This window comes from Lissotriton helveticus, chromosome 3_1, assembly GCF_964261635.1.
Source record: "Lissotriton helveticus chromosome 3_1, aLisHel1.1, whole genome shotgun sequence".
In the NCBI taxonomy this organism is placed as follows: domain Eukaryota; kingdom Metazoa; phylum Chordata; class Amphibia; order Caudata; family Salamandridae; genus Lissotriton; species Lissotriton helveticus.
Window position 1 is genome coordinate 1932283551 of NC_136061.1, and position 26873 is coordinate 1932310423.

Sequence of the window (26873 nt, forward strand, 5' to 3'; positions counted from 1 at the left end):
TAAAATCGCCTAGTAATCCAGAAGGGGGTCTCTTGGCGTTGGTCTTACCAGTTGTTTATCCAAATAAATGTCTTTAGCTTTTTCCTAAAGCTTAAGAGTGAAGGAGCAAGCCTAATTTCAATGGGTAGCAAAGTCCACTTAAGCCTCACTGTACAGAGAATATGTGCCACTCACTTGCGTTACGGTTATACGTGGAGAATAACAACCTTTCCTAAGATTTACTACGAACGGCTCGAAAAGGTAATAGGCGTATGATTTATAATTTAAGTAGTTGGAAGCTATCTGGTGTAATCAATTTATAGAATGTGATGTGGTCTTAAACAGGTAGCCACTGCAGAGTTTGGTGTGACTGAGATGTGAGTGCTATCATCCAGGAGCTGCTGTGTTTTGGGCCTACTGCAGCCTTTTCAACCGAGTACAGGGAAGCCCAGCATGCAGAGCATTGCTATGATCTAGCCTGGTGTGGATCACAGCAGCAGTCAACTCATTCTGGAACTCCCTTCCCATCACACTCAGAAAACTGACTCCACTCACCAAATTTAGGAAACAGTTCAACGCCACTCTTTTCAGGCAAGTCCTAACTTAAAATAAGCCACAAGATTGATCATGGAATGTTTGTTCATCCATGGTAATTCACTTCTACAGCTCGATGTAACCCTGTTTACTCCTTTGTGAAAGGTCCTAACACCTGGTACATCCCAGTGTGCTATATAAATAATGAAATAAAATAAGAATGAGTGCATATATATACCTGATCTGAATTTCTGCAAGGGAGCCTTCCTCATAGCAAGGTTTTGATAGGAGGTTCCCCAATTCCTTGCCCTATGAACATTTTTAAAAAGATTAAATCAAAAGTGCATTTAAAGCACAATTTTGGAATAAATTAGCTAAAATCACTAATGCATTGAAAAGGGACAATTTTAGTGCCGTATGTGCTGTTTGACAATACTGGGGTAGGGTATGCCATTTTTAACAGAGTCTATGAGTTCAAAGGAACATTTTTTACATAGCTTGCGTGGCAAAATAAACCAAAATGTTGTGAAAACACTCTGAACAAATAAACTGAAAAAAATCATGCAATACACTTGAATGAGTCAGTCACAGTCACTTCCAGCGGTCGAAGGGGTATGGGGATTATTCTGTATAGTCAGTTGCGGCTGGTGACATTTAAAACTGGTGGTGAGGGGTAAAACAATTGCCGTACTTCACTGTGGCGAGCGGAGCGAGCGAGGCTGAACCTCCCTAAGGGGGGTTCTCCAAGAAAATTTTGAAAAAAGAGTAGGCAACGGGTGTATTTACAAGCAATTTTGAGAGTGTGACACTATTCCAGAAGTGCTGCAGGCTGTGCTCAAAATAGTTAGTAAATTAGCAAGGATATAAGGTGCCAGTGGGTCATCTGGTCACTTTATGTCAGGGGGTCGCTTTATGTCTATCAGGAGTGAGTTTAAACAAATGGCCAAACCCCAGCACAGAATAACGGGACATTTAAAGACGAACCGCTATGGTGACCTGGGATAGATGGGAGGCGGCTCCCAGCCAGAGGTTCTGGGCAGAGGGGACGGTGGAGTCAAAGGGAGCCAGAGGCACCGGGGTTCAGGGTATCAGTTAAGGGCAAGCTATGAGAAATGGCAACACTGAGTGATATGGCCCTAGGGTGTATTCATTTATTTCTACAAAAGAAGTACTGTTTAAAGATTATGCTTTGATGAAGACAAGGGTCTTAAAATGAGGATCGTTTGAGCGCTATAAAGCAAACACCACAAACCACACAGGCAAAAAACAAAAGGGGTGACAGTCCGAGTACAAGGAACACTGTACAAGTTATGTAAGGGAGCAAAAACACACAGGAACAATGAGCACACGTATGCTTAAATTAAAGGCAACAATAAGAGAACACCTACTGATGCACACACCTTAGACGTTCCACCTTCCAATGTTAATAAATGTGCACCACTGATGTGGGTGAAAACGACTGCTACGATTTACAGCAATGAAACGATTCATTTTGTAACGTCAGAATTATTATCTAAGTTCCATTCTCAAAGCATTAGGCCATTACAAAAAAACAATCGCACTAACAGTGTTAACGATCTGATTGGCAAAAAATATTTTGTTCAAATGTATTTGTGTAGATTAGCAAAAAATGGGCAATGAAAAAAATATGAACTACAGTATTGTGGAACAACGCACAACAATGACACTGAATACATTTAACATATCCTAAACATTAGGACTACAATAGTAATTAGTTAGGGGAGCACCTACAGCTTCCTCACTTCCGCCTTCATTGTGTTTCCTTACTTTGAGCTCTCAGTGCATGACGGCACCAGCACCAGGCTAGCGACAAACAAGTTATGCAGCTTCTTATTCATAATGGGAGGAGAAGGGAACCACAAGCACCAGCGTGCAGAGTGTCATTGGGTAAAAAAAAGGCAGGCTGGGTCTAGTAGAAAGATTGATGAATGGTATCAATGTATTTATAAAGCTCAACTGTACCAGACAGTTCGAGATTCCATGTGCCTCTAAAACTCAGTTTTTCTTTCGTCAGGCGATTTTGTCCGTGGTCAAATCACTTCTCAAAGCTAGAACCCGTCATTTATCCCGGCATTATCTCTATAGGAAAATACCACCAGCATGATTTATTAACTCATTGTCAGTGAAAGTGCGCTTTTGAGTGTACTATCCAAAGTTACCGATCTACTGTTTTTGGTCATGGTTTAGCACAATTATCCTTTGGCAAGTAACAGATGCGTGTGATTTGAAATAGATGAAAAAGACAGAAGCATGCTTTCCCACATTTGTGTGTTTCTATTTGGTATGTAAATATAGCGCTCTACAAGCTAGGAGCCTGCTTCAGTGTGCTATTTCGACCAAGGAATAATCTTGGTTCGGTCCTACTGCATGCAATTATAGTGCCCGGTGCCGGTCAATACAGCGATATATTTCTAGCAGAACTTGGCCGTCCCGCCCACCTTAACAGTGCTATAAGGTTACAAGGGAAGTGCCCTTCAATTTCAGATGATCTGCGGCAGTTTTAAAATATTTTTCTAGTTGCTTAAATGCATGTAAATTCTGGTATTTATATCATGTTTCCCTCTTCTGCGATGCTTTATTTTGCTTGTGCGAGTGTCACTCATGGTTGTTGAAATGTCACTCATATTTGCTGTAATAATGAAAATGTCACACAGCAATCTAAAACCTTGGCAGCTATGTAATGATTGTGTAAGATTAGAACATTTGTGCACGTGACGCTGCTTGCCTGGCACAGCCCCAACCCCCACTGACAGATTTTATGAGCGTGCCTGCCCGGCCTGGCCTGAAAACGAAACTGAATCCTGCCCTGGCTGGGCCTGGCTGCATCCTGTAGTACTGATTCCAGGCAGTCAGGCCCGCAACTGCGCAAAAAATAGCCAGTGCAGTCACAGAGTGCTGGCAACAAAACATGATCGTGCCCTGACATGGTGATGATCAAACGTGGGCATTTGAACATTTAAGCAGTGACGTGACCATGATGAACATTAAAAAGTAAATCTGTAGGCCTCACCTGCGCTGCTGCGCAGATTTATTACTTAATTGAATTCATGATATGTCTGCCGGCCTACGCCGCCTATCCCAGGCCCCAATCATCATGTCACGTGATAATAATGATAGATAAAAGTAAAACTAAGATAACCAATCACAATGATAATTAAAAAAAAACGTAATCCTGCGCCTGCGGCCCCCGCCGCCCCCAGGCCCTGCCTGCCCTGCCCTCATGATGTGGGAAACAAAGAACAGGAACTGAGTAAATGCGAAAGGAAGAAACAGCGCTCGTCGCGTGAATGGAGTTCACCTTGAATTTCTTGACCTCTCATTTCGTACAGTTTCCGAGATTAAAAGCAAGCACTTGCTTCTCTATGCATTATAAATTGCTTGCTACAATGCACCACTGCCAGTGACAACGGCCCGGCTGCCACCACGAGCGAGCTCCTCCATTGTGCATTACACATATGTTGCACAGTGTAATTTGCTTTTTGCTTTCCGCGATGTTTAAGTATTTGGCAGTAAATCCACCGTTAAAGCAGCCTGCCCCTTAATCTGCCCTAATCGTATTCTGGGCATGTAGTAGGAAAGCAGATGCTCAGTCAGGCATTCCCCTCTGCCCACAAATCACATTTATTTCGCCATGCTCAGCCTAATCTATAATTCACGGCAGTACCCTGCCTCGCCCTCGCCTCACCTGCCTGCCAGCCAGTGCAGCTCATGATGATAATTTCGGCCGCCGGAGACGGCCTACCCCACCCCCAAAGCCCCCCCCGCCATCTTGTCCAGGCCGCAGCGCTGCTGGTAGACCAATCAGGATCATGATGATTTTAAATACATGACTGACACCAGTAAATTATTCACTAACGCCTTGGCCCCTGCCTCGACCTCACCTGCTGAGCGCTCCCAAGTCCCAACTCCTCCAGCAACTTTGAAAGGCCGGCCCGGCCGGCAGAATCTCCTGGATACTCGGCGAGGCCAGGGCGAGGGGAGAGGTGCGGGTATGCTGGGGCGGGCAGAGAAAATGCGCGTCACGTGCATTCAAATGCATGCAATCTGCGCACGCGTCGCTTCCTCTGGCGCGCATAGCCCCAACCCACTGCCCAGCCCCAACCCCGCAGCAAAGCCCTGCCCAGTGCCTGGCCTGGCCCCTGCAACATGACACAAACAGTGTCCCGCCCACTGGGGGCCCTGATCCGCGCCGCAGCCGGGCCGGGAACTCTTGCTTGCCTTGAGAGAGTAGGTCGGAAATGGGAGCAGGCACTCGCACGTGACGTCACCAGACCGACAGCAGTAAGTAGTACACTGCATGCATTATCGACGACCGGACCTGATCAGTGACAGTGAGCAGTGAGTCTAGCACAGCCACACTCACCAGTGACACACACGCACGAGTCACGACTTCAAAAATAAAATTCTATGGCAGGAGCACAGGTGCACTTAATGCCGCGTGATAGACCCGGCCCCCATAATTAAGTGCCGGTGCTGAGCACCGGCAAGCTCCGGCTCAAATTAAGCCCTGCAAGTATCAATGCATGGTTTATTTGTGAGCGATTTGAGCAGCATGTTGTAAACGAAGCTCTTAGTTGCCAAACTGCTTGCAGTATAAGAGATGCATTAGAGTAAAAATGATACCATATATGTTTATCTTTTTCTGCTGGTGTAAGTTTGTCTAAAAATGTCAGGGCTCAGGACGGAGATATTTTTGTCCAAAAATGTCAGGAATTTCCCGGGATAACAGAGTAGATATATTCAATTGGAGCTAAAGATAACAAGTTCGGCTTTGAATGATTGTGTTGGAGGCAATTGTTCGACATCCAGTCTTACACCTGTACCATTAATTGCAATAAATCAGGAAGAACTGAGCACCTTTACAAAACCAAATGTACAGGACTATCTAGACAGTCTGTAGTTGTGGCACAGATTGAACAAGGAGAGTAAACAGATGCAAAATATGGCAGAGTAAAGGCTAAAACCAGGTGGATACCAAAATATGACCTGCCTGGCGGAAACAAAATGGACCCAGTTTACCTTTCTGAGATCTAGCTATCAAAAAGTAGTAAAACAAATTAATGGTGTCATGCGCGGCCCCTAACAAGGTTGCCAAATGCTCCAATATTAGAGTATGAACCAACATATTAAAGGCTTCGCAGAGGTCCAACAAGCTGGAAGGGATGCAGTAACCTCATCCGCGAAACGCAGACTGACCTTCCCAGAAATCATGAAGTGAGATATCAGTTCAATGTAATGGTCTGATCCTGCATGGATTGGCACAAAATATTCTGTAATCTAGAAAGTGCTGAAATTTAGAGGTTGTAACATTTTCTAACTTTTTAGTTCATACAGGTAAATTGGTTCATAAGATAAACAAGGTTAGTGGGAGATAAGTTGGCTTTCTCAAAGTAATGATCACACCTTTTTTCAAGTATCTTTTTTTAAGCGGTTGAACTGTAGGAGCTAATGGAACTTGCTTCCGGGGCAAGGTGGGAACTGGATCCTGGATGAAGTCTGTGGGTTCAAGGTTTTGGAGAAGAAAGAATTTCTTCGAAGTTTACTGGACGAAGCTGAAACAGCAGGCTGTGAGAAGTATGTGGGCTTTCGTTTAACACTCATTTCTAGGAGATCTCTTACTGTTTGAATTTTATGAAAAAATAAATGGCTCAGTTTGGTACAAAGGTGCCAGAGGGGGAAATGATATAGAGCTGCCAGAGTAAATTATACTATTGTTAATGACCTTGAAAACGGCAGACCTGATGGAAATCGGAATTACGAATTTCTTGAGCTCAGTAGGTTTTCTTGTCTGCCTTCGATGGCACGACTCAGTTAATCTGATTGGTTAAGAGAGATGTCCTCATGGATGAAAGGACAAGCTAACTTTGTCCCTGATAAAATGGTTTTGGGGTGCTTTGGTGTCATGCCTTGACTGCTCCTCCAGGCAGTAGTGCTTTACGAATTTCTTACACATCCAGCATTTAACAGCCTTACAGATGTTTAGAAGAAACAGCCCTACAAAGCATGTTGCTGGGACCAGCTCTCCTCTAGTTGATACTGTGATGGGCAGAGCTCTAGCAATTTTATCTCTTATGTTGATGTTCATCCATGTACACTCTGCAGTGTTTGGATCCTAAATATGTTTATTTGCCTACCTGAGGGATGGAGAAGTAAGCATCCAGCCCTCATTCATGGTCCACACTTCATGTCCTTTCCAATCCATTTATTCTCATTGCCTTTTTCAAGAATAATCCCCCCTCTGAACTTCCCTGGGAGACAGGAGAAGAAAGGATTCAACCCTCCATTGTGGACCATGCAGAATTCTATTCATCCCGAGGGCTGTTTCGTTTTGAAGGCCGACCCGAGGAATGTGTGTAGTTCTCCAGGAAATAAAGAATTCCGGGTTACTCAATGAGAGGGAGTGGCCGTCTTAAAGGACTTCATAGAGTCCCGTACTGACAGAAGGGAGGCAGCAGTCTCATCACCCTATACCTCAGAGATTTCTGAAAAAGGTGAGAGGCTATCCCTTCATCAAGAACTTCAGGGGGACAAAGACCGTACACATACATCTTATGAAGGTAACCTGAAATATCTTCTGGCTACAGTTGTGGGTTCTGGAGACAGATAATGTTTTTATTATTTTGGGAGGTAAAGAAAACCTGAACCCAGAATGCTGAGTAGAGAAGAAACAATGTCCTTTTTTCCTGTTCTCAGAGACAGGCCCCCAACAGGGAAGTTCAGAGGCAACAAATGATAATAGGAGTGCCCAATAAGAAATGAATTCCCCCAAATTCTTATCTGTTCATAAAGTGAAATAGGATGTTGTATATAGAAAAATGATGGAAATATTTGTTAGAAGTAATTGTAGAAACTTGTAAGGAGTACAGCTCACGTCGGGGACCCCCTCCTTAGCACAGCAAATGCAATAGCAAATTTCAAGCTGACTTCAAGTAACAGTGATTAGTGCAACTTCACCTCACTGGGGTGTCTGGGATACATAACGATGCGGGTAGGCTACATAAACTAGTGTATTAAATGAATGCTGTTTATACTCCTATGTCAAACGTACCACAGCTTCCCAGCTTGACAACAGGGAATAAAAGCTAATGCAGAAGAGCTATCGAAGGCTGTTCAAAGCACTTTGGCCTGTAGATTCCCTTACTCAGCACACAGAAGAAAGCACATCAGACACCGCATGTTTTCTCCAATTAACTCAAGAGAGCCAAGAGAACTCCAGATCACATGGTACAAACCATAAATGGAAGAGGTTACTCTTGACCCCCACGAGTGGCTTCAAACAACAGAAGAGAGTAACTTTGACTCCACCAACCCCTTCTCATACATAAGAGAATACATTTGATGTTAAAGGTTGTCATAGTAAATAGAAGAGAGTGTCACAGGTTATCCTAGCTAAATGAAAAAGTGCCTCTGAAACAGTCTGTTCACAATGTTAAAAAGAAGAGAACCCCCTTAGCACTTCAAGGTTCCCCAGAGAAACAGTAGAGTCTATCTCTGCCCCCAAAGGTTTCGCTCAATAACAGAAGCCTACAGGTTCCCTTAATAAGGAGAAGTGAGCATCCCTGCTCCTACAGAATGGCCCCAGTAAGCAAAAGACAATACCTCTGACCCCACAGGTTTCCATGTGCAGGCTGCTCTCTGCCTCAGATGCGCCTCGCCTTGGGTCCTCCACCTCCTCCCTTCTTTCAGGCACATGGCGCCTGTAGACCCGGTGCGGCCGAGGAGCAGGATCCCTTGGGTCTGAGTCTGGACTGTGGGCTGTGGGTCCATCCAAAGGTTCGATGAAGTATTCATTATCCGAGAGCTGAAAAACTCCTCTCTGGAGAAGACAAGAGATCAAGAATGGGGGGGAGAGAAAAGTAAAACGTGTTTAATGACAATTTCACAACTGAGAACAAGCAATCACTGAAAACAGGTATCACAATGGCAGATTCCACCCACTTATCTAATATATATATGATATATGCTGTAAGTGGCTTAAACAAGCCAGTGTAGGGGACTCACTCCCCCATACTTCATGTGTCTGTATGACACTTGTAAGGTCTTTTCGTAGTACAATCAGTGGTTACTTGCCGCTATGCTAAGTGGGCACAGTCATTTACCACTTGATTCAAATGGCCTCAGACTTTATTACACTCCGACTGGATTACGAAGTTACTCCATTTGGGCCCTTGATTCTCCAGAAGAAGTGTAGTCAAGCAGTCGAGTCTGACACTACGCAATGTCAGGGTTTAAATGCTCAGATATGGCAGGAGGCTGAGAAACCAATAAACGGAGGCCCAGATGTACTTGATTGGTTTTGCGTTGTGCAAGGCAATGCAAGGACACAACAAAGCCATCAGTAAAATTTACAAAGCCACACAAGTTGGAATTGGCGCCAATTTGCATGGCCATGTAAAGAACTCAGGGGCTGTTTGTGCTGTCTTAAGTTGTATTTCGAGCTGGGAGGCATTCCTTAGAAGGGCGAGGGCATTCTAGAGCATCTACTTATGAATTTGATGAAATTCCATATTTACAAACATTTCTAAACCTGGGATTGTGTCAAATCAGTAAACCTACTGAGGATGACACAACGAGGAAAAAAAAGTTTTCCATGGTATTTCCTCTTTCTATACGTGATGCCTTCTCCATCATGCATGGAAAGAGGAAATGCCTCTTTGGATTGTTTTTGTGCAGGAAGGTACACCTTCCTGCAAAATAACAATCCTGCATGTAACGCAGGCAACCTTGCCACATGGCGCAAGGATACATGTGTTGGCGCTCGGCAGCACATAGTGCACCAGCACTAGGAGGGAGCAAAAATGCTCCACATCTTTGTAAATAGGAGCATTCCTGCTCTCTCTCTTTTACATAAGGTTGTGCTGCAACTTTTCTTGCTGCCTTGAATAGTGTGAAAGATTAGTAGATGTGTCTATATGTCCAGTCAGTGCTATAACTTCAAATAAGAACAAGACTTTGTTTACAGACAGGTAAAATAGGGTATATATGATCAGAAACGTATTTATAGCATTTAAGGACGAAGCAGTGGATTTATATTTAATTTAAGCCCTACCTCCAATGTTACCCAAAGTGAAAGTGTTCAGATATTCTCAAAAATCTTCCGGTTCATCAGGATGTGCCAAATATGTATGTAAGAGTTTTGTCGAGCTCTTTCATCTCCTTTTGGAATTGTCACAGCACTGATAGAGATAGCAAGTACATCCTAATGGTTGGGAATGGGAAGGGTTGGCAGACTCAGATCTCTGGTTTCAGTGTCTTGAAAAATTGTTGGTTGATCTGATGTGTGGACATTTATTAAAGGTCTGGAGTTGGAACGTCTTCTGCTGGTATTCAGGTTTTTGACACAATACGCTTTATGGTTAGTGCACAGAACTTTAGAATTGATTCTGGCGTCTAAGGAAATCCAATGGAAAGCTTTAAGGGGAGGTTTCATGTGGTTCCACTTATGGAGGATAAAAAGATTTGAAGGTATTTGGAGCCTGGCAAAAAAAATATTTGGAATACAGAGTAGATGATGTAGTAATTGAGGCGTGCCATAATACAGGCTTTAATCAGCTTGACTCAATGGACAGTATGGAGAAATGAAAGAATTGTTTGAAGAAGGGAGAGCTGCATGCTCACATTGTTTGTCGCAGCTGTGACTTGTGGAGCAAAAGTAAGTTCAGCATGGGGGGGCGTGGCCAGGCACCAAAGATGGCGGACACGTCTTACTAACGCTCCGCATCGTATACCCTGGTTATCTTGAGCATCCAGCGTTTACGGAGCTCTGCTTGGCCCTGTACATGCCTGCTGCGGCGAGCCGATCCTGTGCTGCTGGGGAAGGCCCCCCCGGGCCCTGGAACAGCCCCGTGGTGGTCCCGAACATTGCAGCCTGCTGCGTGGTTGCGCTCTGGGCCCGATAGCGTGGCCGCGCTAGTTCAAGTTCAAGTTCGAGCATTTGTATAGCGCACTACTCACCCAGAGGGTCTCAAGGCGCTTGGGGAGGGGATCGTTATTTGTCGAATAGCCATGTTTTAAGTTCTTTTCTGAAGGAGATGTGGTTTTGAGTAAGGCGGAGGTGAGTGGGGAGTGAGTTCCAGGTCTTGGCAGCAAGGAATGAGAATGATCTGCCACCCATGGTGGATCTTCGGATGCGCGGGACTGCGGCGAGGGCTTGATTGGATGAACTTAGTTGGCGGGTGGGTTTGTAGAATGACAGTCGAGTGTTGAGGCATTCGGGTCCTAGATTGTAGAGGGCTTTGTGTGCGTGAGTGAGAAGGCGGAAAGTAATTCTTTTGTTGACGGGAAGCCAGTGGAGGTCTTTTAAGTGTCCGGAGATGTGATCTTGGCGAGGGACGTCTAGTATGAGTCTCGCTGATGCGTTTTGGATGCGTTGGAGTTTTTTCTGTAATTTTGCTGTGATTCCGGCGTAGAGGGTGTTTCCATAATCCAGTCGACTCGTGACCAGTGCGTGGGTGACAGTCTTTCTTGTCTCGAGGGGGATCCAGCGGAAGATCTTTTTGACAATGCGAAGTACGTTGAAGCAGGAGGATGAGACTGCGTTGACTTGTCTGGACATCGAGAGAGAGGAGTCAAGGATGAAGCCAAGGTTACGTGCATGGTCTGTGGGAGTGGGTGCTGTGCCCAGTGCGGAGGGCCACCAAGAGTCATCCCAGGCAGAGGGGGAAGATCCTAGGATGAGCACCTCGGTTTTGTCTGAGTTGAGTTTTAGGCGGCTATGTTTCATCCATTCGGCTACTTCTTTCATGCCTTCGTGAAGATTGGTTTTGGCTGTTTTGGGGTCTTTGGTGAGGGACAGGATTAACTGGGTGTCGTCGGCGTAAGAGATGATGTTGAGGTTGTGTTGACGCGCGATGGAGGCGAGAGGACTCATGTAAACGTTGAAGAGGGTGGGACTGAGTGAAGATCCTTGTGGTATGCCACAGATGACTTCAGTGGCCTCTGAGTTGAATGGGGGAAGTCGAACTCTTTGAGTTCTCTCAGCGAGGAATGAGATGATCCAGTCCAGGGCTTTTCCTTGTATGCCGATGTTGCTGAGGCGTTGTATAAGGGTGCTGTGGCAGACTGTGTCGAAAGCGGAGGAGAGGTCGAGTAGAATGAGGGCCACAGTTTCTCCGTTGTCAAGTAGTGTTCGGATGTCGTCAGTCGCTGCGATGAGAGCGGTTTCGGTGCTGTGTTTGGCTCGAAACCCAGATTGAGATGGATCGAGGGAGTTGTTGGATTCAAGGAATGCGGCGAGTTGGCTATTGACGGCTTTCTCAATGACTTTGGCCGGGAATGGGAGGAGGGATATGGGTCGGTAGTTTTTGAGTTCCGAGGGGTCTGCTGTGGGTTTCTTCAGGAGGGCGCTGAGTTCGGGGGTTTCCAGCTATCTGGAAAGGTGGCAGAGTTGAACGAGCAGTTGATGACATCATGGAGATGGGGTGCGATGATGGAGTCAGCTTTGTTGAAGATGTAGTGGGGGCAGGGGTCGGTTGGCGAGCCAGAATGGATTGAGTTCATTAGGCGGGTGGTATCTTCAGTGGTGATTGGGTTCCAATTGCTAAGGAAGTTAGTTGGCGGAGTAGGATATGAGGGGGGTGGGGAGGGCTGATCGCTGGGGGTATTCTTGAAGCTGTTGTGGATGTCGGCTATTTTGTCGTGGAAGAAGGAGGATAGCGCATCGCAAAGGTCTTGGGAGGGAGTGATGTCGTTAGATGCTGCGGTGGGGTTGGTGAATTCTTTGACGATGTTGAAGAGTTCCTTGCTGTTGTGAGAGTTGTTGTCGAGACGATCCTTGAATGCTGGTTTTTTGGCGGATCGAATCAGTTGGTGGTGTTTGCAGGTGGCTGCCTTGAGGGTGGCCATGTTGCCGGTGGTTGGGTTTTTTCTCCATGTTTTCTCCAGGGTGCGGCATAGCTACTTGGAGTTTTTAAGGTCATCGTTGAACCAGGGAGCCTTTTTGTTGGCTGATTTGATCTGGTGCTTTTTCAGGGGTGCTAATTCGTCCGCACTGAGGGTGATCCATTGCTTGAGATTGGTGGCCGCTTGGTTTGGGTCCAGTGAGAGGGTGGGAGGGTTTTGGTTGAGTGATGTGAGGAGTTGGTCGGAGGTGATTTTGTTCCAGTTTCTTCGAGGGATAGGTTGTGGGCGGTTATGGTTCAGGGTGGTTTTGTAGCTGAAGTGAACACAGCTGTGGTCCGTCCAATGGAGAGCTGTGGTGCGATCGAAGGTGATATGCTTGCTGGAAGTGAAGATAGGGTCGAGTGTGTGTCCGGCAGCATGGGTGGGGGTGTCAACAAGTTGTTTGAGTCCGAGGTTGGTCAGGTTGTCTAGAAGGGTGGTGGTGTTGCTGTCGTGTTTGTTTTCAAGGTGGTAGTTGAGGTCTCCTAAAAGAATGTAGTTCTCGGAGGCGTGGGCATGTGGGCTGATGAAGTCCGTGATGTCATCGCAGAATTGAGTGCGGGTGCCTGGAGGCCTGTAGATGAGGGTGCCTCTAAGTGTGGTCCTGGGGTCGGTGTGGATCTGGAAGTGGAGATGTTCGACGGTTGCAAGATTATCGTCGGAGCTGGTCGTGATTTTGATGGTGTTCCTGTGGATGATGGCGATGCCTCCTCCTGTTTGATTGGTGCGGTCTTTCCGGATAATCTTGTAAGCGTCCGGTATGGCTATGGCGATGTCGGGTGCTGATGATGTGTTCATCCATGTTTTTGTGAGGAAGGCGATGTCCGGTGACGCAGTGTCGAGTAGGTCCCAGAGTTCAGTGGCGTGTTTGTGGACCGAGCGGGTGTTAAGCAGGATGCACTTCAGGCGGTTGGAGTCGGAGTTGTGTGTGGAGGGAGTGGGTTTGGTGAGGGTCCTGAAGCAGTTGAACTTGCAGGAGAGGCAGGCGAATGGGCCGTGGGTACGTCCTGGGGTGGCTTGGCAGCATTGTGGTGTGCGTGAGGGCGTGGAGAGTTGCGGCATCATATATGGTTTTAGTGGGTTGGGAATGGCGGGGACCAGGGGGACAGGCGCTGGGCGCGGTCCAGGCGCGGATGGGCGTAGACGGGCTTACCTTTGGCGCACCTTCGGCGCGGCCGCAGTGCGTGGACGCTGCGCGTAGGGTCATCTGTCCTAAATGGAGAGTGGAGGGGGGCGGAGCGTGGGAGGGGCAGCTGGGAGGCGGGAGCGGGGCGGGGAGGAAGGGCTCTGGGGCACAACAAACAAACAAAATGGAGGCGGTGTAAAGCCGAGTGAGGCTGGGGCCACCGAGAGTATACTCAGAGCGCTTTTACACAAGCGGCGCTAGTGGGCAAAAATAGAGCGCAGTGCCGTCTTCGTAACACACAGTTTTAAAAGGCACAGATAATGCAAATGCTAAAATCACCAGAAGCGCTATGAACGCAGTGCCGTCTTCGTAACACACAGTTTAAATGGCACAAACAATGCAAATGCTAAAATCACCAGAAGCGCTATGAGCGCAGTGACGTCTTCGAAACACACAGTTTTAAAAGGCACAGACAGTCAAAGTGAGTAACGATACCACCAGGAGCCAGGGAGCGTGGGAGCGACCGCTTCTGACGAAGTCAGGACGGTCACAGCTCTGCCTTCTACGGAGTCTGCAGTAAGGGTCAGTGGGTGGGAGGGGCAGCTGGGAGGTGGGAGCGGGGCGGGGAGGAAGGGCTCTGGGGCACAACAAACAAACAAAATGGAGGCGGTGTAAAGCCGAGTGAGGCTGGGGCCACCGAGAGTATACTCAGAGCGCTTTTACACAAGCGGCGCTAGTGGGCAAAAATAGAGTGCAGTGCCGTCTTCGTAACACACAGTTTTAAAAGGCACAGATAATGCAAATGCTAAAATCACCAGAAGCGCTATGAACGCAGTGCCGTCTTCGTAACACACAGTTTAAATGGCACAAACAATGCAAATGCTAAAATCACCAGAAGCGCTATGAGCGCAGTGACGTCTTCGAAACACACAGTTTTAAAAGGCACAGACAGTCAAAGTGAGTAACGATACCACCAGGAGCCAGGGAGCGTGGGAGCGACCGCTTCTGACGAAGTCAGGACGGTCACAGCTCTGCCTTCTACGGAGTCTGCAGTAAGGGTCAGTGGGTGGGAGGGGCAGCTGGGAGGCGGGAGCGGGCGGGGAGGAAGGGCTCTGGGGCACAACAAACAAACAAAATGGAGGCGGTGTAAAGCCGAGTGAGGCTGGGGCCACCGAGAGTATACTCAGAGCGCTTTTACACAAGCGGCGCTAGTGGGCAAAAATAGAGCGCAGTGCCGTCTTCGTAACACACAGTTTTAAAAGGCACAGATAATGCAAATGCTAAAATCACCAGAAGCGCTATGAACGCAGTGCCGTCTTCGTAACACACAGTTTAAATGGCACAAACAATGCAAATGCTAAAATCACCAGAAGCGCTATGAGCGCAGTGACGTCTTCGAAACACACAGTTTTAAAAGGCACAGACAGTCAAAGTGAGTAACGATACCACCAGGAGCCAGGGAGCGTGGGAGCGACCGCTTCTGACGAAGTCAGGACGGTCACAGCTCTGCCTTCTACGGAGTCTGCAGTAAGGGTCAGTGGGTGGGAGGGGCAGCTGGGAGGCGGGAGCGGGGCGGGGAGGAGGGCTCTGGGGCACAACAAACAAACAAAATGGAGGCAGTGTAAAGCCGAGTGAGGCTGGAGCCACCGAGAGTATACTCAGAGCGCTTTTACACAAGCGGCGCTAGTGGGCAAAAATAGAGCAAAGTGCCGTCTTCGTAACACACAGTTTTAAAAGGCACAGATAATGCAAATGCTAAAATCACCAGAAGCGCTATGAACGCAGTGCCGTCTTCGTAACACACAGTTTAAATGGCACAAACAATGCAAATGCTAAAATCACCCGAAGCGCTATGAGCGCAGTGACGTCTTCGAAACACACAGTTTTAAAAGGCACAGACAGTCAAAGTGAGTAACGATGGGGCGACTCTGCTGCAGCGGCACTCCTGGCGCCGCCTGACACAGCCGGCCTCTGCCCTAGTCATATTGCGGACTGCGGGGGGCACCCCATGCCCTCTGCGGCCCGGTAGTGGCGGAGACTGCAGAGCGGCTTGTGGGAGAGACCCGGTCCCAGCTAGGCGAGCTGCGGAGGCAGAGGCTGCTGATACTGCGCTGGAGTGAGGCCTACACCACAGAGGTAGGACTGCAAGGGGAGCTTGGGTTGCCAGCTGGTGGCGGTGGGGGACCATGGGGGTCGGTTGGGCCTATGGGCCTCCTGCCTCCCCAAAACTCGGACTTTACACATCTCCAGGCCGACCAGCACAGACTCTCAGACCGAGTGCGGGATGCGGAGGCCGCACTGGCAGACCTTCGACCCAGATCCCAGAATTGCTCCTTCGCGCTTCAAGATCTCCTGAATCGGGTTTGCACCCTGGAGGACAAGGTGGACGACGCGGAAGGTCGCTCGCGCTGGCGGCTGCAACAATGTGCGCGTGGTGAATCTTCCTGAGGGAGCGGAGGGGCGGAACCCGGAGACCTTCATGGAGACCTGGATGAATGAGCTCATGCCTCCCGAATTGCTCTTCCCACAGTTTGTGGTGGAGCGGGCCCACCGAGTGCCCGCCCGCAGGTCCCCTCCTCGGGCGCGCCCCCACCCCTTCCTGTTCTGGGTCATGAACTTCAGAGACAGGGATGCTATTCTGCGGGAGCTGGGCAAACATCCAGGTCCTAAGGTGCAAAACTTATCTGTTTCTCTCTTTCCCGATTACACAGCTCAGGTGCAGAGGAGGCAAGCCACCTTTATGGCAGTGAAACAACAACTCCGGGATCTAGACCTCCGCTACTCCTTGCTCTTCCCGGCCCGCCTGCGAGTCATCAGAGAAGGTGCTACTAAATACCTTGACTCCTTCGCTGAGGCATGGGAATGGCTCGAGGAACAGGGGTTGGCGACAGCGCCCAAATCATCCGATGACTCCTGGCCTCGTGAGCACTCTCGCGGCGGCAGGCGCAGAGGGGGAAGGGCCAGGAGCGTGAGACATGCAGTGACCATCCCTAACCCCGACCAAATCCGATTGGAACGTCAGGGGGCCCTGCGAGCGACAGCGGCCTTCCAGCCCCCCAGATCTCCGTCCCCGGCAGACTCCGTTGCCTCTCCGCTTGGATCCGGAGCCCCTGATACCCCACCAGAGTGGTCATTGGATGCAGATTTCCCCCCGCTCTGGGGCGTCACCCCACAAACCGCAGACTGTATCATCTGATGTTAACTTAAAGTACATGTTGGACTATCATACTACTTCAGGACTTGTTTGTTTCCTTCTGGCGGCTGCGTGATGGCAGGGGTGGGGCATATGCTTGTTATTTCTTCTCTCAGGTAATTTTTCCCCCCGAGACCCCAGCGATAGTGGCCTTGGGCTGTATAAGCCTTCTAGGGCACCGGGGTGGCTCAGCCTATGTTTTCTCTTGTACCATTGATTGCGATGCTCTACCTCCTGTTTTATTGACGATAACTGAAGGGGAAGATCTACACATTGCCCCCTCTTACTCGTTGGTCTACCGTTCCCCCACATTGTACGATGACAATAGTTCCGTAGCCATGCCTTGGAACGATAGTTTGGGCAGTTCCTAATGCTGGGGTTCCGCTCTTTTCCTGTTGGAAATTTTCATATTAACCCACCTTCTTAATTTTGTTCCCCTGTACAAGTCGCCGCCCATGCAGACCTGCCGCCTTCCCGTCCTTTCCGCCCAAGGAAGTTCTTCACATAAGGAGCCCCGCAGCCCCCGGGTTGGACACACTGACATTAGTAGCCCCGATGACCGACTTAAACGTCCTAACCTGGAATGTTAAGGGCATCCAGACACCCTCTAAGCTCTATGCCATTTATGCCTACTTACAGCGTCAAAAGACAAGTATAGCACTTTTACAGGAAACACACTTAGTAACTACTGAAGCCGCACGCTTGCGTTGGCGCGGTCAGATATACAGCACCAATTACTCGTCCGTGGCTAGAGGGGTGATGGTATGGTTTAAAACTGGGGTCCCATGGGAAGAAAAGGAAGTTCTGGCAGACGCAATGGGGCGGTATGTCCTGATAAATGGCAGGCTAAACGGTCAACCGATACTGCTGGGCTCCCTATACGCCCCCAACGTTGCTCAGGGCACCTTTTTGGGTGATCTCTCAGAGATATTGCTCCGGTGGAGGGACATCCCGTGGCTTCTGGGTGGGGACTTTAATGCAGTGCTTGATGTTTCCCTTGACCGTTCCTTTCCCCCCTTACTAGTACTACGGCATCCTCCAATGCTCACCTTTTAAAAACGTGGCCAGGACATTGTGCCATTTCAGATGTTTGGCGGGAGCGTCATTCTCGTTCCAGGGTATACTCCTTCTATTCCCCAGTCCATAAACTACACGTACGCCTTGATCGAATACTCGTATCCGCAGCCCTTCTTCCCTTGATATGAGTAACGGATTACCTTGGTCGGACACACTCCGATCATAACCCCTTGTTCATGCACCTGTCCTCGGAGGCACCGCCTCTGCCGGTTCCGACCTGGCGCCTGCAAACTGCAGCCCTGGAGGACTCCCTCTTCCAAGGCTCACTGGAGGGAGCAATAGCTAACTATTTTGCGGTGAATATTGGCTCCACAGACTCGATCCTCACTGAGTGGGAGTCCTTTAAGGTGGTGGTTAGGGGCCATTTTCTGGGGCAAACTTGGAGTATTCGTAGGTAAATTAGACATCTCATTGACCCACATTAAAGGATGATTACTTCTACTCGAGTCGCAAGCGGTCACCGACCCGACAAGGAAGCGACACCTTGATGCTGCCCACGCCGAGCGCGTGGTACTTCTCGATCGCCTGCGCTGTCATAACTATTTAGCACACTCGATCCGCTCCCACTCGACCACGGACAAAGCCGGGAGACTCCTGGCCTATTTGATTAGGCAGGAACACCCCCAGCACCCCATACACTTCTTACTTGATGACCTTGGTCGGGAGCGCAACACCCAGGGGGACATTCATTCAGTGATGACTGAGCACTACACCTGTCTATATGATACTCTACTGATAGGTAATGCTCCAGACGTGGGATCCTTCCTGGACAAAGTGGAGTTACCCACGCTGACGGTGGACCAAACCCTGGAACTGGACTCCCCTATAGTATTCGACGAAGTGCAGGATACATTACGGGCTTTGTCCTCGGGGAAAACTCCGGGGCCGGCGGTCTTCTGATGGAATTCTTCAAGACCTACGCGGAGCATCTGGTGCCGCAGCTGCACTCGATATTTCTGGAGGCAATCTCGGAGGGGATCTTGCCCCCCACCATGCGTACCGCTAATGTGGTGTCTTTACTGAAACCTGGAAAGGACCCCACATCGCCTGGTTCATACCAACTAATTGCAATATTAAATTCAGATTATAAGATCCTGGCAAAGCTCCTCGCCAACCGACTAGCTCCGTTAGTCTCTGATCTGGTACACTTTGATCAGAATGGCTTTGTTCCACAGCGCAACACGGCCCTGAATCTACGCCGCTACTTCCGGGTGGCGGAATATGCCCCAACCACCTGGCCGCGCTCCGGTTGCATGGTATTAGACCTCGAGAAGACCTTCGATTCACTTACCTGGAACTTTCTATTTGCTGCCCTGGTTCGCTCTGGAGTCGGCCCCTATTTCCTCAGCTTGGTCCGATTGCTCAACTGTGAACCATTGGTTCGGGTTCGGACTGGCCCATATATTTCTGACCCGATTCGAGTGCGGCGTGGGACCCGACAGGGATGCCTGCTGTCCCCGCTACTGTTTGCGTTAGCGGTGGAGCCGCTGGCAGCTCATATCCGCGTGCATGTTGATATGGGAATAGAACTGGGCAATGGCATACACACCATTTCACTCTATGCCGATGACTTGTTAATATAAGCTAGGGATCTTCATGATATTCCCTCCTCCCTCGATCGAGCCCTTAGCCACTTTGCTCGAGCCTCCGGGCTGAGAGTAAATCCGGCAAAGTCCATACTCTCCCCATTCCTGGGGGATACACCGAATCTGGGCTTCACACTCGGAGGGACACCAGTGACCTGGTGCACTGACCCTTTTCGTTATTTAGGGGTTTAGGGTTATCGCGCCAAAGCTGACCTCTTTGACAGGAATGTGGTCCGAGCTACCTAGGCGATTCGATCTCAGATGAGTTTCTGGAAACTCTCCCATTGGCAATCTCTGGTAGGGTTGCGCTGGTTAAAATGGTGGTCCTTCCCCGCCTCCTTTACTATTTTGCCACGCTACCCCTCATTATCTCCCCCCTTCTTTAAGAAAAGGGAAAGGATAGTACGAGATTTCATATGGGGGACTTCACGCCACAGAGTGTCCATGGGAAAGCTTTATCTACCTGTCGAACTGGGTGGACTTGCGGTACCCAATTTTGAGCATTACTACCTGGCCTTCTAGCTGCAGTGGGTCACCAGGTGGATGTCCTCTCGTTATCTACATTTTCCTCCTCACCGTAGCACACAAAAGCTTTCGTAGGTGCCTTTTCCTCACTAGAGCCACCATTCCATACGCACCTGCCACCCCTCTTTTGGGAACTCCACGGGGGGACACCTACACGACGGCAGCGGAGTTACATCCCTGAACTTCAGAGGGGGCGCAAGACGTGTGGGACCTCTTTCAAGAAGGTGCTCTTATTCCATTCCAGGAAAATATACCTCAGGGACAGTTCTTATTACACAGATCACTCTAAGCCACCTTAGGGTCCAAATGGGGTGCGCTCGTCCAGGAACCTCCCATACATCATACCTTGCAATACCTACACGTTATGGGGAGAGGGAAACACCTAACGCGCTGGTTCTCAACCTCTCTTCGACAACATACGGAAACAGATCTCACTCGTCTTCAGCTTCACTGGGAGGGGGCTCTGGGCAGAGCGTTTACTGATAGGGAATGGCTTGCTGCCCATGGCGGTCCAACCGGCATCCCACGGAATTAACGGTTCCGGCAGATACAATTTTTCATACGGCACCAGGCCTACCTTACCCCAACTCACAAAAACAGGTATTTCCTTCGCATAGATGCGGCTTGCCCCCGCTGTGGGCAATTAGATGCTGACTCGATACATATGCCCAGGCGGATGCTCTGTCCTGACTGACTACTGGCGCGCTGTGACAAACACCCTCATAGGCTGCGCAGCCCGCACCATTCCTACAACATGGGAAGCTCATATACTGCATCTCTTTAGTAGGGACAAGAAATATAGAGCAGCTACACTTTTTTTGACCTAGGCCTAATAACAGCCAAGCGCCTACTCACCAAGCGCTGGGAATCCCCCCTACCGCCACACCCTCTAGCTTGGCGCTGATCCTTCTCTAATTGGGCGAGGGCGGAAGGTGCGGTGCTGCGCAGAGAGGATCTGCTTGGCATTCGTATGTTCCCCCTGGCACCTCAGTGGGATGCAATGGTCTCCAAGCTCTCGGGGGTGGAACCAGACACGGGAACCTGTCTACATCACAGAGGGCTATCACTTAGGGTGCCCCCGCCGACGCGGCTCAGGACTGACACCACTACCCAGTCTGCCATTACCCCTATGCCGTGGTACTCCGTTACTGCTGAGTCTTAGGTATGTTGAGGTCCTCCAGTGAATTTAGCTATGGCGGCAGGTCTTGCGCGACTCTATCCTATCCTTCGTTTGCTTTCGTTGCCCTCATTTTGTTGTACCCTATGATCCCGGTTACGTTTTAACTGCACTACTCCTACATTGCTCGCCAATTGCTTGATGCTGCGGATTTTCACATCACTCTGTCTTTGCTGCGATATTGCCGCAAGCTTTGTTGTAATTACTGCGCACTGACTTTTTCATTGTCATGAAACTATCAACTCAGCTCTACACTGTCACTAGCGATCCGTTTTCTTTCCTCCTTTTCTCCACCTGTTGCATCAGTGATGCCCTACCTATATGCCCTGCTGTTAGAACCGGCTATTTCTGGTAGGCTAAGGCTGACGCCAAAGCCAGGCAGAAACCACCATTCTAGTCAGGGCAAGGAAGTCACACGCCAAGATAACCCCTGCTCACCCTCTAGGTAGCTTGGCACGAGCAGTCTAGGCTAAACTCGGAGGCGATGTGTAAAGGATTTGCGCCAGCGCACAACAGCCACAATATACTAGGCACACCACAAAAGAGACTCCACACAAGGTTATATTAAAATAACTTTTGTATTGTCAAAACATATCAGATAGAAATCACACATGTACATTGTGCCAACTGGCACGGCAATATTCACAAGGGATTATTTACAAGACAGGGCCACATGGGCCACTGTCATAATCAGCACTTTTAGAAATAGAAATACTTGTCAGAAATTAGAATAAAAGTATATAAACTTCACTGTAACACAAAGTAACAGTTATAGATCACATCCAGTATCTACGGGGAACAGGTAAGTACCACCTCCGCAACCCTAAACCCTTAGGAGACTGTCACGCAGGGGACCAGGACCTCACTAGGACCACCTGTACAAAAAAAAACAACACCCTAAGTATCACACAGCATTTAGGGGTCTAAGACAGAACACATTACCCATGATGTATGAAACACATTCAGAGGAGTAGTAAAGGAAAACCACCTAAGTATCACACAGCATTTAGGGGTCTAAGAAAGAACACATTACCCATGATGCCTAAATATACATTCAGAGGAGTAGTAAAGGAAAACCACCTAAGTATCACACAGCATTTAGGGGTCTAAGAAAGAACACATTACCCATGATGCATAAATATACATTCAGAGGAGTAGTAAAGAAAAACACATAATGCATAAACCTACACATTCAGCGGTGTTAAGAATAAAGCACATGATGCAATAAAATACATTCAGAGGTACCAGAATAATACAGTAGCGCAAAAGTCACATGATGTCTAAAAACATTCAGAGGTGCAGGAATAAAACATGATGCAAGAAATCACATTCAGAGGTGCAAATAACCATACAATTGCGCAAGACCTACATCAGCCACCATCTGTGGCAGTCCCTAGGCCAACTGGCCTTGTTGGGGCTAGAACGCCCTGAGTCTCAATGTCAGGGGCCTAAACGATGCAGGTGCCCACTATTTGCTGGGCACCTGGGAACACTCACAAGGGCCTAAACGCTGCAGCTGGCACTAAGTGCTGCGCAGCTGTGACTGGCCGGGCACCTCTGTGCCATCTCTATCCCTCTCAGGGACTCACTCTCCATCTTGCGCCTAAACGGTGCAGCTGCCCACTAATTGCTGGGCAGCTGGAGAATCATCAAAACTGTGGCATGGGCTCTCAGTAGCCCTTGAACATCAACTGCGCCACACGGAGCCACCCAGGCTCTGAAAAACTATCTATGGCCGTGGGAGCCCTCAGGCTCTGCAAACAATGGCCCCTCGAGCCTTCTCATGGCTGTGGACAACGTTGGGGCGACCCGCTGCCAACCGGGGCCGCCCTTAAACGCACCAAAGTTAAATATGCCCCTACGAGCCTCTCGGGGCTCGCGAAACACGTTGGGGCGACCCACTGCCAACCGGGGCCGCCCTTGAAGCCCTCATGGCTTCCTATTGCCAATTAGCGCGTGCTCGCGCTACTGGGGGGGGGGCGGACACCGACAATGTGTCCCGGCTCCCCTCCCTTCTCTTCTGCCCGGCCCAGCCCAGACTCACCGGCAGCCCATCGCGGGCGGGGCGACGGCAGGTCTCTGTTCACTCGAGGCTCTCCCTCCATGCGGGGAGCCTCGCGACGGCCTTCTCTCTCTCTCGCCGGGGACCACGCCGACCAGCCAATCCCGTCGCGGCTCCGATGACGAGCCTCCTCTCTTCCTCCAATCACGGCACGACAAGGGCCATGACGCTGCGCCGCACGGGCCTATCCCGTCGCGGCGTTGGTGAGGGGGCTCGGCTCTCTCAGCCAATGAGAGAGCGGCGCCTTCGGTTCTTCAGGCGATTCCCAGCCCGGGCGGCGGCGGTGAATGGGAGGCAAATGCCGGGTGGGCACCGGCTTCTTTAAAAAAAGAATAAATCGAGGTGGACACTCGATCGGCCCAATCAAATAAACGGGGTAATAAAATGCCGGGTGGGCACCGGCCAAAGCCCACAAAGCGCCCCCCAGCGCTAGAACACAATAAAGTGCTCCTAAGCGCTATGGCCAAGGATAAAGCGCTCCTACGCGCTAGGGGGAAATCAAGCGCTCCAAAGCGCTAGCAAACAGGCAGAGCGCTCCCAGGTGCTCAGGGGGAAGCTCAGCGCCTCCAGGCGCTAGAAATACAGTTCCAGCGCTCTCCACAGAAAAATGCAGCTCCTCCATGCTGCAAAGGTCCCAGAGCTTCCCAGGGGGGCATAGCCAAGTCCCCCCATCAGCCCAGGCAGGGCAGAGGGGTCCCCCAGGAGTCCAGGGATCCAGGAGAGTCCATCAGGAGTCCTCCAGGCATCCAGGGGCTGGGCAGGACTCAGGGATTCCCCTGAACCCAAGCAGCAGCACGCCCCTGGCAGATTCGAATCAGAAACAAGAACATTTTGGAAGGGGACACAGCCCCTTCTTATACACAGAAAAGGCTTTGAAGTCTTTTGAAGTCTTTGTGCTAGCGGGCCCTGGGTGTTTCTGGTTTCCCTCTCCTGTCAGCCTCAGGTCAGAGGTGACATTGGGCCATCAGGAGGGAGAGCCATCATGGTGGTCAGGCAGGCACAGCCCGGCACCATCCCCTCCCGCTTCCCTGATAGCAGATGTGGCCTTTCATCCTTGGGCTGGCTCCGACCCCCTCCGGGGGCCCTGCAGCCCCTGTCCCACTCAAACCAGACAGTAAATCCACAAGCAGGCCCAGGCACTCCGGGGCCAGGCTCATCACCCAATCACGTGCCAACAGACTCACTACACAAATATGCCAACTTCTAAAAGTGGCGCTTCTGGACTAGACACAGCCATGCCGCATATACCATTATGCAGCATTCATTCTCACGAGTTCACACATATCAAACTCGACCCTGTACTCCCCACGCATCAGGAATCTACCATGGGCATACATATTCCCCATTCATTCCTATGGGAGGGCAGGTCGCTCACCACACATACACAGAGAGCACACGCACTTTACACTGTACCACAGTGAAAAAGTGTGCAGAGGCCTAAAAATCACCAACCCAGGTTCCAAAAACAGGCTGGGAAAAAGCAAAAAGGCTCGGGGTGAACCTGCCCAAAGGACCGGGTCCAACACATCCCCCTTCCAGCCAAAACGCAGGGTAGACCAATCACTACACTGATGGACTTCACTGCTTTGGGCAACAAAACCACGGACACGGGCCTGCATGGCAGGGACACCTTCCAGTTTTTCGCCACTCTGAACCCACATAGATTTCCCTCAACAAAAGCTCTCTGGCACAACTAGGATACCCCACGGGTACACACTAGTCATCCACAGCCAGGACCAGGCCCTAGGCCATCCAAATATCACAGGTCCTAACCAATCCACAGAGTGGGGGCAGTTGCCCCTGGCACACAATAGCCAATCTCCACTCTCTCTCTCAGTGGAGCTACAATTACCACTGATCCAACAACCTAGGGTCCACACCCTCAGGCTGACTAGAGGTCACGGCAAGAATGCCCCATCCTACCTCTACTCCACCAATGTTAGAACTGGGGGTCTCTAGTTGGCAGAGGTAAGTACCTTAGACCAAGTAGGGACCCTTGCTTCCAGTCAGGGTGAAGGAATAACCCTCACAGGGAAGCACCCACCAGAACACAACTCTCCTACCAGATCAGGACCTCACTCCGTCACTGGTCTACCACCTGGAAACTATTCCACTTCTGAGGTACAAAGCACACAGCACAGTCCCTCTTCAAGCAGGTGGGGGGCACAGCACACAGCAAAGCCCCCTTTCCTCTACCTTAGTGGAAACAACAAACTGCAGGTGGGCCCCAGAACACACAGCAAGGGCAACCCCCTCAGTCTCTTCAGCTGATCCAATTTGGTAGAGATTCCTCTTGACCTAGAAGTTTCCTAATCTCCCAACCTAGGATCTAAACCCTCAGGTTGCACCGGGGTCAGAAGTGCACCGTCCTTCTGCACCCCCTTCCAGTTCCGTGATTACAGGCCCAGTATGTCTCAGGCTAGACAGAGCACACACCAGCGGCGTATCATCAACACACTTTCCTCCAGTACTCCCTATCACAGTGGGATTCTCAGTATGTCTCAGGCTAGACAGAGCACACGCCAGCGGCGTATCAGCAACACACTTTCCTCACTCCGGGGTCAGAAGTAAGGACACCGTCCCTCTGCACCCCCCTCCAGAGTTCTGCACCCTCCCACCTTGGAGCGGTACCCCTGGAAGCCAACACCAGGTAAGGACACTGATTACAGATGCCCTTCCCTCCAGATCAGGCTGAACCTGAACCTGGCCTCCCCCCTCCTCGGGGAACGACCTCCAGAGGCCCCACAAATGGTCAAGCACTCTAGACGGTCAAATGCCCAGCGAACCAGGACTTCTGCACCCTCCACTTAGGAGCGGTACAGCCCAACACCAGGACCGCTGGAGTTCTGATTACAGACACTCCCCGTCCTCTAGACACAGGAAGATCCTCTTCAAATGACTTGTAAGTACAGCCTAGGCCCCTGACCTGGCGCTCCCTTAGGGAACCCTCCAGGCCCTGAGATAGGGTTTCGGGCCAACGTGGGACACACCGTCCCACACTCACTCTGCCTCCACTGAGACAGGATGTGAGCCCCTACACCACTACCATGCTAATGGGACCTAGCTGGGCTACACATGAACCTCTTCACCTACACAGGATCATCAGATACACAAGCCACTACTTTTAAAATCACTCCCTAATGCTTCTGCAAGACATCTAGCACACCGCCAGACATCCACCTTCTTGTCCAGTGCCTCTGCAGGACGTCCTGCACACCACCAGAGGTACACCTCACGTGCAAGCTCCTTAAAAAAAAAACTCACACGAACTCCTCCAGTTCAAGACACCACTCATCCACACACTCCCCCTCCAGACTGGTGAGACAGTTCCTCACTGCCTCTGACTCTCAACCTGTCACCCTCTTACAGAGCACCAGGCACCATACTCTGGGAACTGGGAATGGGAATTCACGCACTGGACCCATTTAAGCTGCCACCACTGGATCCTACCATACTGGGGAATCCAGACACACACACTACACTCAGGGGATAACCACCCTCCTGAGCAAGAAATTTCTCCTCCACCCTCCCTCTCTTCCATCTACCCACACATGGACAGGAACAGGAATTGGACACTGGACCCAGCAAGGGATTCCTAATCTATGGGAACCTCCCCTCTCTACTGGCGTCCCGCCCTGTCATTTTCTCTCATCTGCCACTAAACATAAAGCGCAGGAACACCATCTGAAAATGACACTCTTGAGGAAAAACAA

At 49.9% G+C, this 26873-nt stretch overlaps 1 protein-coding gene across 1 annotated transcript in view; it reads right to left on the reverse strand.

The window, feature by feature from the left end:
* Positions 1 to 26873, reverse strand: part of ADAMTS7 (ADAM metallopeptidase with thrombospondin type 1 motif 7) — a 625092-nt gene that overhangs the window by 445655 nt on the left and 152564 nt on the right. Inside the window, exon 3 of the mRNA XM_078682968.1 lies at positions 8134 to 8350. Coding sequence (XP_078539094.1) covers positions 8134 to 8350 — 217 coding nt within the window. The remainder of the gene's footprint in view (positions 1 to 8133; positions 8351 to 26873) is intronic.